This window comes from Solanum dulcamara, chromosome 7, assembly GCF_947179165.1.
Source record: "Solanum dulcamara chromosome 7, daSolDulc1.2, whole genome shotgun sequence".
NCBI lineage: Eukaryota > Viridiplantae > Streptophyta > Magnoliopsida > Solanales > Solanaceae > Solanum > Solanum dulcamara.
In genome coordinates, this window is record NC_077243.1 from 7,747,087 (window position 1) to 7,762,879 (window position 15,793).

A 15,793-nucleotide genomic window follows, 5' to 3' on the forward strand; every position below is an offset into this window, starting at 1 on the left:
AACAAATTTCCAGTTTGAAAATGTGGTTTTCACCAGTTTTCACGTGAATATTTTTCTACTCACCAAAATTTCAAACCGTTTTTCAAGTTAAATGCATTTCCAAATACAATTCAATTCCTATTTTTTAGTTTTTTTTCCCTTTCAAATATCATTTTTTTTTTTATGTCCAATGCCCTAGTATAGAGAAGCTTAAAACGTAGTGACAAATGAAACTGAAATCTGGAATCCTAGCGAGATATTCCAAATGGATATCTGCAGCTTGTCTTCTTGTGCGAAATGTTTAGCTCGCAAGCTAACGAACTGTGACATAAGGCCTGGTTTTCAATTCTTCTTATTCTTCTCTTAGGTTTGGTTTAGTGGTCAGTAGTACCGCAATCTAAACTGCTATGCACCCTCCACCAGTCTAGGGTTATCGCAAGCAATAACTCAGATTCACTAGTCTCATTCTACAAATTAAGAAGAAACTCATTAATAATCATCTTTTTGCCCTTTCAACCTTAAGAAGAGATGACTACTAAATGAAAACCCACACCCACTTCCTCTTTTTATATTGAGATAATAATGTCTTGACCGACCAACCAACCGACTCCTACTTCATACTAGTATAGTACCAATTAACTCTACTCGGCAAATCTCAGTGGACGAGAGAAGGGATCAAATAAATTGTACTCCAATTAAACCAAAAACTCTCTTACCGTCTAAGAAAGTGAATTTAACAAGGATAAAATAAGTTGTTGTACTTCCAATTCAACCAAATACTATCTCTCATCTTATGTCTCTCCTTCCCCACGATTCACAAAATCCTAATTCACACAAAAAAAAGTTGCAGAGAAACGGCATTGTAAAGTCAAGGATCCGGATTGAAGTCACAACGTGATATAGCACATTAACCCTGTGACTTCCGGATCTGGTGTGCTCTTTGCTTCATAAGCATGCAGTAATATTAGGTGGAGAAAGCAACCACAATTGATTACCCATATTCTTCTACGAAATAAACTGATGAAGCTATAACTAGATACCTGCCTAAATATCAAACTACCTCTCCTATATTGTTCCTCTGATAACCATATACCATGACCAAAGAACACACTAAAGTTATTTTCACATTGCTCCTCGAAAGCAGTAGACTACTGCTGAAAACATATAACGTGTTTAGTCACAGGAAAGAGAGTGAGCATGCCCCTAGGTAGTGGTTGCGGATTCTTTTTTTTTTTGGTTCATTATGAAGCGGGAAGTGGGAGAATGGTTCTCTTTCGTCTTATGATAGCTTTCTAGTTTCAATTAATTCATAAAGCTGTGCTAGAGTTGGTACTCAACTTGTTACATCATAAAACCGAGTTTTACCACCTACAAGGGTTGTCGTGGAGTTGTAAGTGAATTTCATCCTGAGTAAGGAGTCACCTTTTATTTTATTAAAGAGCATTTTATCCCCCAATGTGGGACTTCCGATCGCAAATTTGAATTTTGTCGAGCCCCATGAGGGTACCAAGACCCCCCAAAAATAAGACCGAGCTCTACCTGTATGGCTGTATGCACAAAGCTTGAGCCTTGAAGTAACAACAGTTCTTCTACTGCATTTACCAAAAGAAAGGAGTTGGAGAAAGAGATCATGAGAATGTTCCACTTCTAAACTGTAAATCTGTATTTTATAAATGGCCGTTGGCACCACGGATATGTATGTTCAGACAGAATGAATCATACGGAAGTGCAAAGTAGAATTGTTTCAAAGTTACAGTAGTTATATATAACAGATGTCAAGATACCGATTTGTGTGGTATCTCCATACCCTTGTTGAGATAAGCAATTTGAAACCCAGAAACCCGTCATCCTGAATTCAAATCATCAAGAGCTCATATATACCAACCTGCAACCACTGTAATTTAATTTAATGAATCAAATAATTTTTACAAGTATTGGTAGTACCAAATATATTTTTAGCACTATCAACTTTAAGTAATCTCTTTGAGGAAATTTAATCTATTTTTTACCACCTATCCATTTGTTTCACTTACTCACCAACCCAAGCCTTAAAACTAAAACATATCGAAAGTTCTATACTGAATACAAGGATAACAGGTTAGTACCTGATTTTTTGCTTTTGTGAGTTGGAAGCGGAACACCAATGTCCTTAAGTAAACAAACAGAATTCTGCATCCGCAACAAAATGTAAGATCCTTGTATGAACGTTTTGCTTGAGCAAGTAATAAAATGAGATATTTCTGATACAACAGCATACAGCCTTCGACTTTAGAAGGAACTGAGGCAATCTTTTATCAACATAAACAGGGGATTGGTGTAAGCAGCTCCTCCTAGTTTCTCAAGCATGACCCCATCCATACGAGCTTGGATCCCATCAGATGATGCCACATCATTTAGCAACTCTTTTAACATTCTATCTGCTCCGGCTAAAGAGCTTCCTATGCCACTTAAAACTTCCGGTAGGGACGCGGATGGCCTTGACAGCTCAACAACAGAAACCTGCAGTTTTAACAACTTATTAGGAAGACCGAGAGATTTATCTCCAATACAAACCCCTTCAAAAATATAGAGAAAGAGATGAACATACAAACAAAAAAAGGAGGAATTAACTCGATATATGGTTTCAACGGTATTTTTGCTCATCAAATCAAACTTTATCGCCTCTGACTACTTTTTCAGTAACCAATAATAGAAAGCTGCTACCAAGGTTTGTTAGGTATTATTTCCACTAAACTAGTTGGGCATCAAACATCATCATGCATTTCTTTTTTCTGAATAAAAGACCCTAGGATGAGTACCATAATGGTTCACATCTGACTATGAAAACAAAAACTATTGTTTAGATTTTTATTTTGATAAAGGTAACATTTTGTATATCAATCATCAGCTTAAAGCTGGTATCCAAAAATTTACAACATTTCCTACATCCACAGGTTGTGTCTATCAAAAGCAAAAGATAAAGGAAAAAAAAAACTGTTGTTTACAATAATAACATACCCAGTGAAATCCACAACTATTGTTTAGATTTCCAAAATATATCTCTATCCTTAACCCATTACAATTTTGACAACATTTAAAGATGGCCTAGAGTGTACAAGAACAAAGCTAAATCTGCTGCTTGACCGCAGCACATATTGAAGTATCTTGCAGTAAAGTCATGAGTGGTCCACTCTCAACTTCCTTTTTTTTTTTAATTTTTTATAATTTCTAAAAAAGGAAGTAGAGAGCAGACTATTCCTAGGATGTAATTTTCTCAGGCATTCTCCTTTGACTACATATCTCACTTCATTATATCTCAAAAGTTGTGGCAACTTCCTCATCTTTCTATTTTTTTAATTGATGACAGATGCAACTGAGATTATCTAGAACCTGGTTTTGGCAGGAAATTCACCAGCTCTCTCTTGGAAGATCAAGAGATTCAGATCATGAGGTTCCCAAGGAGTTCCAAAATTTCACTAGAATAACAATTGACAAAGATCCAATGCATAAACTGATATACAGACTTGACAATCATGCTTCAGCCTGCACAGCACTACAATCTATGTGCTCATACTGAAATGGCTGTTTTAACAGCAAAAATAGATTTACTTATGACGCACCTGTCTATCCTGAGGTATATTGGCCTTCTGTTTTGCAATTGCTACAGCACGAGAGAGACCACCGACAGCATCAACTAGACCTCGTGAAAGAGCATCCTTTCCAGTCCAGACTCTCCCTTGTGCAACCTCCTCCATTTTATCCAACTAAAATGCAGTGCTTGGTATTTTCAATCAACTGATAAATAAAGTAACGACTGTTTTATCCTAAGCTGTTTTCTTTACCATTACCATACCGTCATTGATCTTGAAAGGGCAGCCTTGTCTCGGAATTGGGTATATGCATGCTGTGCAGATTTGGCAAACAGTTCTGCTTCCTCAGGCCTACAGATGAAGTTCTATCTGAGAAAATACTAAATCAAAAGACGAGCTAAAATCCAATATTTGGATTTTCATTTGTAGGCAATTAAAACAGCTAAGTTCAAAAGCCACAAAGCGAGAACCAAGTGGATGCAATAGTAGAACTGGAAGTACTGATTTTGGTGTTAGGCATAAGTACAGAAGTTATGCTAGTCTCTAAGATCAAAATTCAGCTTGTTATACAGACCCCAAAAGCAGTAAGAACCGAAGGATGTAACATGAAATTCATGACTTAAGGTTATGTTCTTATAATGGGGTTCAAGCCTTCAAGGTGTAAAGGACCATCCAACATGTATAACCCCAAGGAAGACGAAAAAAGTTCACCTGAATGATCGCTGTTCAGCCACAGTAAGCTCTGCATATCTTCCCCTTGATATTGTCTCCTTATTGAAGCCAATTTTTTCATATAAATTTCCCAAGTTGAATTTTCCTGTCAAAAACATGTAATTTTAAAATATTGAATCTGATCAAAAAGTCTGCCTGGGCATATGTGTGAAATAGCATAGCTAGCTGATAAAGTCAATTCCACAATGTGAACTGTGAAGAACCCGTACAAGTAAATTTTGTGAATATTAAGGACCCAAATAACTAAATGTAAGGGGCATGCAGCGGCAGAATGGCAGACTTCCAGGCACTGCAGATAGCAAGGAAAAAACCCAGACGAACCAACGAAATGGAAAAACTGCAACCATAAAGGATTGACACTCGTATTAAAGCAAATACATGGAGCGACTTAAAGATGGAGTAAACCAGAAGAGTTGCCTCTCCCACAAACCAAAATCTTAGAGGGTTAATCAAGATACACATCAACTCAATCCAATCTCCCTATATGCAGGAAGACAGACAGGCATACACTCACTCACTCATACACACACACACCAAAGAGAGTTGTCATCCCAATTTTACTTATATCAGTCCAAGCTCTTCTGATCCAGAAGTGTGAAGACAAATATGGTTCAGAAAAAAATCTGAGAATGACATGTTTAGATGAAATTCCGGTGTTATAAAAGATGGGAAGTGGGTGGGTGAATTTCAGTGTTGGGAGTAGGGAAGGGGAGGGCCTAGTGAAGAGATACAAGCAAGGGCTCAACCTCTGAGCTACCTTTTTCTAATTATATAACCTACCTGTAAGATACAGTTAGTCCTCCGTCTTAAATTGTTAGTCATGTTTTTTAATTTTTTGAAAAGACATGTTATTTTGTGAAACGAATCTTCAATTCCCACATCAGGCTAATTACATGGACAAAGCATTAATATAGCCTCTTTCCGAATGATTATATAATTCTATAGTTACCTCCAAATACCTTCTCCAATTCCAGAGCTTGGCACAAATTCGGTTATTCCATTCAATATAGAACTATCTCGTTACACTTCAATATATTTTGAGCTGGTACTAAATAGATCTAAATATGGTATAAATTGAGAAGGGTGACTATTGGTAAAATTAAAAGAATCTTGCACCTCACAATACAGTTCCATGGCATAACCTGAAGTGCGTAAAAATAAATACCAGTACAATCAGCCTTACGAAGAGCACCAAATCTGATACAAGAACATACAGTTGAAGCATGTGTTCTGAAATTTTTGTAGTTGGGACTGATACCTTAATGAATGGCACTCAAAAAAGAGAACATTTTGATTTATCCTCAGGTGAAGATAGTATAGGATTTTGGAATCAGACAAGATCCATTTATGCAAGGAATCATAGACCACATTATGCATTCCAGTAAAGCAAGCACAAAGTCTTCAAAAAAGTTATATCACACAAGGATTTACTTGCCATTCAAGATACAAATGTTTTTTCCTCAATATCTTCCTTTAAAAGAAATGAAATTGCGGATAGTTCAACTGGGTCTAACATGAGTAGAAACCTTCGTCAATTTGGAGATAATAAACAAATTTGTATCAATTAATTACCAATCCACGCTTCTGCACCTTATAAAATGTATCCTCAGCCCACACACAAGTGAAACATTTAACTTTTTACATTTTTTTCTTTTGCTAACACAAAAGTTTATCCCAAAACCCACAGGCAAACTAAAAGCAATCCGACCAACTAATGATGAATAATCAACAAAAATCAAATTGTGAGGCCAAAAAGTTACGGACAATGAAAGCAGCATCAATTACACAGAAACCAATTGAGTTCTACAATTTTTCTTCTAAAACAACTAGGATTAATGGAGTTCCTGAAGAGCACAGGTCATTCCTGAAGAGCAAGGTGACACTTTCCTGTGGTTGAGAGCTGTTTCAACTGGATGGTAAATTTAACCTACATTTCAGTTCCTGAATTATGTTTGGGTCAAGATATGCAAATGTATCTCTTGATCAGGTACAAACTTTAGGGAGCCGATAACACTTGTGCAGAAATTATCTTGCTAATGCAAAAATACAAGAACTACAGCACAGTACAACACACATATGAAGCCTAAGGTGCTCTGGAAAATGATTCCAGGTCTGACATTAGCACCTTAATTGTGTACCAATCAATCACAGTTTACAGAAGACAAAAATTTGTTGTAGTATCTAGATTTACCTGTCACCACACCTATTGAGCCTGTCAATGTAAGGTTCTCTGCCACAATAGCTTGTGCAGCCATTGCCATATAATATCCTCCACTGGCTGCCACATCAGCCATAGATGCTATAACAGGTTTAGATTCTGCCAGCAGTCTGATTTCTCTCCACATTCTGTAGAGAAAAGCATCCTAATAAAAGAAATAGAATTTGGTTCGAAAAATAAATAATGTTGGTCTGAGTCTACACTACAGAAACTTTTACATGTGGAAAATAGATTGACTGCTTTGAAGACAGGAAAAGAACAATATCACATTCCTATTTCACAAGCTGATTTAGCTAAAGTATTGTGGAAGCACACAAAACAGGAGATTAAATGAAAATAAGAATTGAGATTTCCATTGTACAAGACAATCAACTAAAACAATTAGGATTTTATGATTTACTTTACCTAAAACGTAGTTAGGACTCTATATCTGAAAAAAGAGATGTAAATGCAAAGATCATAGAAGTTACGGAGAGAAAATTCAGACAGCCAAGCGACTTCTTACATAGTGCATAAAAAGGAAAGATCCATAACATAACAGGACTTACAAATCAGAAGCAAGAGCATCACCTCCAGGACTATCAATTCGAAGGACGACAGCTTTAAACCTTTTCGACTCTGCACAGCATAGACACACACATGAAAAACAAAATAAAGAAGAAAAATTGACAACCAAAAGGAAAAAGCCTAAATAAGCACTGAGACCACCTAAACCAATTAAAAGCTTTTTTCTCCATTCAATTTTAGAATCAACACACGGAAGCATCCAAATATGCTGCAATATGAGAGTTCACCAATGGATAGTCCCTCCTTTCAAAAAGGATAGAGAAGGAATGAGATGAATATGGAAACCTTGCACCCTAATTTCTCCAATGAAACAGCACATGCACGAGTCTTATTGAATTGTTCATTAACTCCCACTAGTTACCTGAAAAATTTACATACTGTTCTTCTAACATAACTTATTAGCTAATAGCCACTTCATGCATTAGACAGCAAAAATAAACCTGCAACTACCAATTACAAAGCTGGCCTTCCCATCTCTAAGTTTTACTATTAGTCTGAAAAAGAAGAAAAATTGAATATGAAGTGTAGCACTTTGTTTATTCAATCAAATCTCTAGCAACATAACAGCGACACAGTCTTCACAAGAGTCTTTCTCCTTCATACTAAGCAAAAACCTTTCAACAATACAAGTCTTTCCATAACCTGAGTTGGAAAGATACCAAAGAGAACTAAGTAAATAACAAAGTTTCCAGAACTGCACAGAGCAGATAATGCCTTGTGTCTGTGAAGTGTCTTTCTGAGACTAAAAAACTTGGTATTCACGATTTATGGCTAATCAAGATTTATAATGACCAACTGTTTTCACATATTTTGACCACTTGATGAAGTACACATATAAGGACACTTCATACCTCGTACACTACGAATTTTCTCAATCAACTTCTCTGCTATTATTCCTGAACTAGGTGAACTAAATGGACTGCGTGTGCGACTAATACTCCCGGAGGCTCGAATGACAGCTATCTGGTCTTTATAACCTGTTAGCCCGAGAGTCCATCTCCTAACTTTTGAATACTTCCTGTGTCAGAATATAATAATCACAAAATGTTAAAAGATCCAAAAGGAAAATAGTCCATAACAGCTGAAACAAAGAATATGTGGAGAGAAGATACTAAAATACACGACAATTGATGGTTGGCAAAATCTCAAAATCGAACTGATACAAGTTATTACACTATTACACTTTCCTTTAGCCGCCTGGGATATTTTGTAGAATTACATAAAACAATTTTTTCTTAGTCTTGATACTCTCTTAAAATTCCAGGGCCGTAAATTAGTCCAAGCATAAGAGTGAAGTGCAAGGTCAAATTCCAAAATAATGCATCTTCGTTTGGTCCCAGATATCTCTTAAGATCAACAATTATCTGCTCATGGAAAGCAATGTACAAAATGATTGTACAAAACTATTGGTGCAAAATAAAAAAACAAACCCTGAGAAAAATTATCCAGGTGACTTGAAATTCTAAAAGAGAACCTGTAATCAACTTCAGGGAGATTTTTATCCTTCGGAATTTCCAAACGCTCTTTCAACATTGACATCACCTGAGGAGTTGCAAAAATCAGTGATCCTTCGATTAACCATGGGGGAAAAGATGTTAAGTTCTTATGCGCATGTCAAGTTCACAAAACAATTTAAACATTTTTATGCGGAAGTGATTAAATCCAGTTCGCCGGATACAAATTAAGCAGAATATATAAGCTTACTTTAAGAAAATCCAGGGATTAACAATGCATGCCAATCTTGTTTTCTAGGCAAAGATGCTAGTATACAACTTAGTTGCTCTCCATATAATCACTTATAGATCTGCAATAAGGATGTCTGACAAATACTGACTGTCTAATAATTAAAAGGATCTTTTAACTTCAGATGATTTCCAAGATTTCATCCATAAGCTAAAATTAAGATAAGAGAAAAGGTGAAAAACATTGGATACTAAGGGTATCTCATCATAAGGTTGTAAAAGAGTGCATAGATTATGATAGCCTGTGCAGCTATCATTTTCTTGTATATAAAGTTCACCACTCATTAAAGTTCGCTAAATCCCACGCTTTCATCATTCCTAGTAACAGTTCAGGAGACCTACTTTGGCAGGGTCCCAATTCGCACATTGATTTTTTGAACTTTTAAACTAAATTTGCAACAACTGGGAACTAGATAAAACCTATTATATACTTCCTCCATTCCAATTTATATGGCACATTTGACTAGGCTCGGAGTTTAAGAAATTAAATAAGAATTTTGAAATTTGTGGTCCAAAACAAATCTTAGATACTTGTGTGGTTGTAGATCATCTATAAAGTTAATAAATTGTTTCTAAATATAAAAAAAAATGTGACATTCGTTTTGCAACAAACTAAAAAAGAAAGGGTGTCACATAATTTGGGACAGAGGGAGTACAACTTTTATAAACAAAAAATTCGAAAAATATATCCAAAAATTGTGGTCAAAGAAAAAGATGTTTGACTACACAACAAAAATAATACTGTCATATAAAGTGGATCTCAACATTCCATGAACAAAAGAATAATATCATACATACAAAAGCACAATTCTTCATTTAATTTCTAATTAAGAGAGAGGTAAAATCGTCCTAGAACCTAAACCAGAATGGTCACATGAAATGGCACATACTAGTAGATGTCTACATCCTTTTACTTTATGATTTCTTAAGAATTGATTTTCCCTGAAAAAGAAGTAAATCCATTACCAATCCTAATTTATTTGAAAAGCAACCCTCCTTCCCCAGCCCATCCCCAAACCCAAAAAAAAAAGGAAAAGAATTCAGCTAATAAATCAGTTGAACTTTCAAATAATAAAAGAACTGTTTCTCAAGTAATGCCTCAAGATACCTAGCAACTTACTATACCTCATCATCGTACTTTATGTCTGTTATCCAGCTTTCTTCCTTTAGCCTTTCAACTTGGTAAACTCCATCATTAACGAACTGTTCAATGTCTTCTTTTTTCTTCCCTGAGTAAGAAAATCAGATCATGAAAATTCCCACTGAACTTTAAATCTCCAGTATGAAGTTCAAATCTGAAGTCACCTTTAGTAAGAGCAACTCTTTCGAGCCAATTTCCATATATATTATCAAGTAATGCATTTAACATCTCCCGATTTTCATCAGATATACTTTTACGCATTAATTGATCTCCAGCACTCTTATATTTACCAACTCTTTGCACTTGTGGCTCAATTCCAACTTTCTCAAAGACACCTGCAGAGCAATAAATTTGCTGCAGTTAAGGGGTTATCATAAGCAATTTGAGATCACATATACTCTGTAACTAGCTATATATAAATAAGAAGCATTGTTCAACAATTCAGGCTGCATTCACGCATACTCCGAAACCCCAGTAACACTGGCTAGCAAATTCCAGCAACTTCGAATTTAAATAGGTTTTGCTTTTTGCACTTTCACATAAATTGATGAAAAAATAACAATTATTGCAATGCTGACCAACTCAATATTCCAAAGAGGTAACCATCAATCCATACATCCAAAGATCTAACAGAATTTAGCACATCTAAGAAATTAAGAGGAACTTATCTCTCCAAGATTTTTTTTGTTCCAGCTGGGGAGCTAAAGAACTAACCTCCCAAAAATGATGCTTGAACTGTTAAACCATACAACGCAAAGTAAGCACTTGGAGGGGCATAAAGCTCTTGACAAGCACAGCCAATGTAGTACTCCTTTTCACCGCAAGCAGGTGCATAGCCAACAATGAACTTACCTGAAAAATGACAAAGATTAACGTTCTTCTTTACTTTTCTTTTTCCTAATTCTAGATTTTAAAGCAAAATGGATATCATATGGCACTCCTTAAACATAAAATGCTTAATTAATCCAAGTAACTTTCAGTCTATACAACATATACTCATTTGAAATTTAGATTTGTTATGTGATTAGTTACCTCAGATGCAACTGCAGAGAAAAATAATACAACATGATGATCAATATACAGAGATAGCCTTATAATCCCAAGACATGATAAGGTAGTGACATTGATCATTTTGTTTAAGCATTTTATAATGGAAAGGTAGGGGAGATTATTTTTTTTAAGCATTGCTTGTAATCAGTCAAGCATTGATTAATAGTTTCTCCTCGTGTCTTTAAAGTTAAGGTTTCTCATAAGATAGTTTTTAGTCTAATATTCATCTCAACTGAGACATTGCATTATTCCAGTTTCATAACATAGGAAGCACTGAAATAGGCACATACTCCAAGATGCTGGACATACTTGAAGACTTATCACATATGAGATGTATAGAATGGGCCAAAATTTTGTCATTCATATGCATTGAAGAATTGGGACTAGTTGGCACAGGGATAAGATGGGTATCAGGACTAGTAGACACATGGTTAGTTTTCCATTCAATCGTAGAGAAGATGGGAAAGGGTGTGATTTTGTTGTTCCTCAAAGAAATGAGCCAAGACAAAAAGGAGTACTAGACCTAGAGTCTAGTATGTTGATCTTACATAGTTCTGACAGCGTCCAGATAAAACAACTCTCAAGGACATAAAAATTCCTTTCACCTCTCAAATTAGTTCATGACAGCTTTTGGCATTGATCTCAAATACTCACTTATCTTATTTAAATGTCTTCGTCGAAGAGGGCTAAGAATATCATCTCCCCTCCAGTCCCTCAACCTAAAAGTTCCTAAAGTACAAAAGGGCTTATATATACGGATACTTTCATCTATTCATTATGTCCTTGTTTTTATAAATCCTTCTTGGATCAAAATATTTTTCTTCCCTGGTTCAAATTCAACCCTTACAAGCTTTAAGCAGACAGACATAACCAAATGTCATCCTTTTCCTCTTTCCTAAGTATGTTATATTTATAATCAAGTGACAAGCACATGAACCTTTTTTGAATTTCATCATTTCATAAAAGTATAAAGACGAATTCTTGCCTGATTTCCTGAAATCCAGTATATGCCTCCGAATTTCTTCAACTTTGCCCCAGCCACAACCTAAAGGTTCAATGTGGAGATACACACCAGAGATTCGAGGATCATAAGTGGCCTTCATAAGGTTCTCACAAATTTGAGGTAGGGATAATCCTGAAGAGAAACGGCTCTGTAACTGATCAGATATCTGAGAGGACACAAAACAGTACAAGAGTTTCAACTACTTCAACTAAACAGAGAAGAAATATCCAAATAAGAATTAGCAGAATAAAAAGTATTATGTGCCAATAAATGTGTAACTTTCCCATTCTTTGTCTCTCTATTTAGCTACACTTAGTAATTTGATCATAATTTTACCCTTTTAATGATCAGATGCAAAGCCAGCGGACAGGGAATGAGCAGAAGAAGATTTGGAAGACCATCCTTCTTTGCATTATGTAGACTGCTTGGTTGGAGAGGAACCATAGATGTTTCAACGGAAACAAGGAAAGCATTGTATTAATTAACAATAGATGCATTCAGAACTTAAGATTTTGGTTTAATGCTGATTTTTCTCTTCCTTACAGATATAATAGGATCCCTGCCCAGCTTTTCTGCATTTTGTATCTGCACCGTACTAATTTATAACTATGCTTCAAGCCTTCAACAATAACATACCCAGCATATCTAGGGAGTGTAGGGTGTATGCAAACCTTATCCCTAACTTATGTAGGTAGAGAGGTACCGAAGGAAAGAAATAAAACATGTTTAGTATTATGCTTCATTACTAAAATTACCTTACCAAAAATACTGATCAGAAGCACCAGAATTAAAGTTAATGACACTCCTCGTTCTAAAGCACCTATATACTTGCATATTGCAAATTCAATTGTATAAAAACTACTACAACTCATTATTAACTCCGTGATACGTTGGGCAAAGTTTGTCCCAAGCACGATTTATACTTCTATTCATAAATTTCCCTACACTATTTTTATAGCACATAGGATATCGCAGAATTCGACATTGTTTATACGATTACTTGAAATTCTTATGTATATTAAGATATCAAATAGCTCTCAAGGAATTAGAACTGACCTGGCCGCGCAATTTCATGGTGAGAACACTTCCCTTGCGGACTCGCTCCCAAGGAAAGGCAAAGAGCATTCTGAACTTCACAACGAAGCTCTTCCAAGTACCGTACTCCTCAAATTCAAATTCTCCGGTCGGATAGTGGTCATCCTTGGTAGAACTTTTCGCAGTATCATCGCCGTTAATTTCAGCAACAGGCTCATCCTTAGTCTCATCTTTGGAAGATGATGATACGTCGTCGTTATTAGTGTCGAATGCTGAAACGGAGAAATTTCGATGAGTATTGCAAGGATTATCAATAGAGCGAAGGGTGAGGAAAGGAGTAGTGTAGAGGGAAAAGAAAAGAGGATTAGAGTGAAGAGAAAAAGGGGAAACAGTGGGAGAAGGGTGAATTGGAGAAGAAGAAGAAGAATGCTTGGAGAGAGTGGAAGTGACTCTGCGTAAGTGAATGGGGGTGAGACGAGGTGTGGATAAAAGCTTCGCCATTCTCTCTCTATTTTCCTACGCATTCGGACTCCGTCGGGCAGAATTTCAAATGGAGAAATCAGACTTCAAAAAATAATGCCCGAGTCTTGGAACGCGGTTCCATAAGCGCCACGTCGTCTTCAACTTTACTACACACCTTTTATTTCTTTCGGTATCATATGGACTTTGGAGTAATAAAGTGTTTGAGGAGGAACCACCGGGATGGTAATGGAGCGGTAAATATTTTTTTATTTTTAATTGAGAGGTTTTGGATTTGAATTTCTTTGAATATGAAATTATTTTTGTTAGGGAACGTTTTATTTCTCAATGTGAGATTTTTCGATACGAATTTGAATTTAATCGAATTTTAATGTGGATACCGAACACCGGTGAAAAACTAAAAAAAAAAAAGTGTTTGAGGTAGACGCTGGAGTTCTTAAAATCTTTGCATAAGGGAGTTTGCAGATTTTTTTTAAAAGAAAATATCTCAGAAACGTAAACAAATCAAAAACTATGTTTAAGTTTGAAAGTTAAAAGTTTGAGGTTGGTTTGAAGTTAAATATTTTTTTTAAATCCCATCATATATGAAGAATATCAAAAAATTTATAATTTTTATAATCTTAACAAATGAGTAAATTATAGTTCATAAATAAAATAAAAAAATAATCTAAGACGCCACACACAAATCGTATATCTCCATATTTCTACTTATTTATTTTTTATAAATAAATATTTACAATTACTCCACATGTTATTATAAATTTTTAAATATACATAATTTTACACATATTTATTGTTCTAATACAACAATAATAATAACAGCCTATTCTTTAATTATAGAATGATCCTATGTATTTACAACCACGAAATTCATGATTACCAACGATCCACGTTTGCTTCCACAAAGGGAATGATGAATGCGTTCCATCTAAAGATTTCACCCATACAAGAGTATTGTGGAAAAAGATAAAGTTAATTTTTGAAATACCATAGATTTTTCTAGGATAGTTTCTAGAATAGTGTAGGATAGTATCTAGAATAGTTATTTTGAAGAAATCTAGGATGTCTGCTAAAAGATAAATTTATTAGAATTTTCTTGTAGATGAATTTAGAAGAATTTCTAGGACCATTCATAAATAAGTATAAATAGGAGATAGTCTTATACATTTGCACTTAACCTAAAAACAAATCAAAAATAAAAGTAATTCAAAGAGTCTTCTTTTCCAACCAAATTCTTTTTTCAAAATTTTCCTTCTTCTTTCTAGCTTCCTCTTCTTTAGTTGAATCTTTTGATCTTAGACTAACAAAAGGTCTCTCAATTATACTTTTCTTCTACTATTCTCTTCAAGTACAACTTGTATAACTCCAACAAGACAACACTTAATTATAAGGAAAGGTAACATATTAAAGTTCTTTCTGGTCATTTCCCCAATAATACTTTTTCTTTCAATTTCATCCCTTCCTCCCTGCAGTTACAAAGTGCTTGATTGGGATTGGATTAAAGGGAAAGGGAGGCTGTAAGTAAGAAACTACCCTCAGCTTCAAAAATAAATTCCTCCAATATATTTTAACAGAAAAACAAGGCATTTTGTGATATATGTGATTGAATGATTTAGCTCCAAACGTACAATAGTAAAATGTAGAACGTACAACGATTTCTGGTATAAAAAGGACTAAACCTTTTCAAAAAAATCTCTCAGCTATAAGGGGTAAGAAGATATGCAAGTAATTGCAATTGATGTGTTTTTCTAGATATATATGGCAACTAAAATACAATGCAAGGACGAAAATGCGAGGTGTATGATAGAAAAAATGAAAAAAGGCATAAAATATCCCTTAACTATGCGAATTGATACAAAATTACCCTTCATCTAAAATCCTTCTTCACCATCAATGTTCATCTCCTCTCTTCTTCACCATCAATGCTCATCTCTTTTTTTCTTAAAAATGTCTAACTCTTCTTCTGTTTCTTCTCCTCAACAATTTGGTCGGTGAATGAGGTTTTTGGTCGGAAATTTAGTGCTTCTGATCTTGTTCTTGCTGGGTTGGAATCGGAAACGAAGATTTTGGGTTATCATGCTAATAATATAACAGCTTCGATTATGGGTGGTTTTGTGTTGGTAAGAAATTATGATCCATTGGAATTGATTCCATTGAAGTTTCCATATGAAAAAGAATTGTTCTTTGTACTTGTGAATTCGGAATTCGAAGCTCCAACGAAGAAGATGAGGGCAATATTTCCATCGAAGGTGACAATGTCGCATCATATATTGAATT

At 35.1% G+C, this 15,793-nt stretch overlaps 1 protein-coding gene across 1 annotated transcript; it reads right to left on the reverse strand.

Annotated features, from left to right (window-relative positions):
- Nucleotides 1–2,168: 2,168 nt before the first annotated feature.
- On the reverse strand, nucleotides 2,169–13,646 carry LOC129894186 (serine protease SPPA, chloroplastic). The gene is made up of 13 exons (XM_055969746.1): nucleotides 13,058–13,646; nucleotides 11,984–12,167; nucleotides 10,663–10,800; nucleotides 10,113–10,283; nucleotides 9,933–10,036; nucleotides 8,540–8,607; nucleotides 7,917–8,083; nucleotides 7,047–7,116; nucleotides 6,472–6,626; nucleotides 4,260–4,365; nucleotides 3,812–3,899; nucleotides 3,579–3,722; nucleotides 2,169–2,478 (listed from the first exon to the last, which is right to left on the reverse strand). Exons 1-13 carry the CDS (start codon nucleotides 13,535–13,537, stop codon nucleotides 2,248–2,250), a joined length of 2,106 nt encoding a protein of 701 aa, XP_055825721.1. The 5' UTR covers nucleotides 13,538–13,646; the 3' UTR covers nucleotides 2,169–2,247.
- Between the last annotated feature and the right edge of the window lie 2,147 nt (nucleotides 13,647–15,793).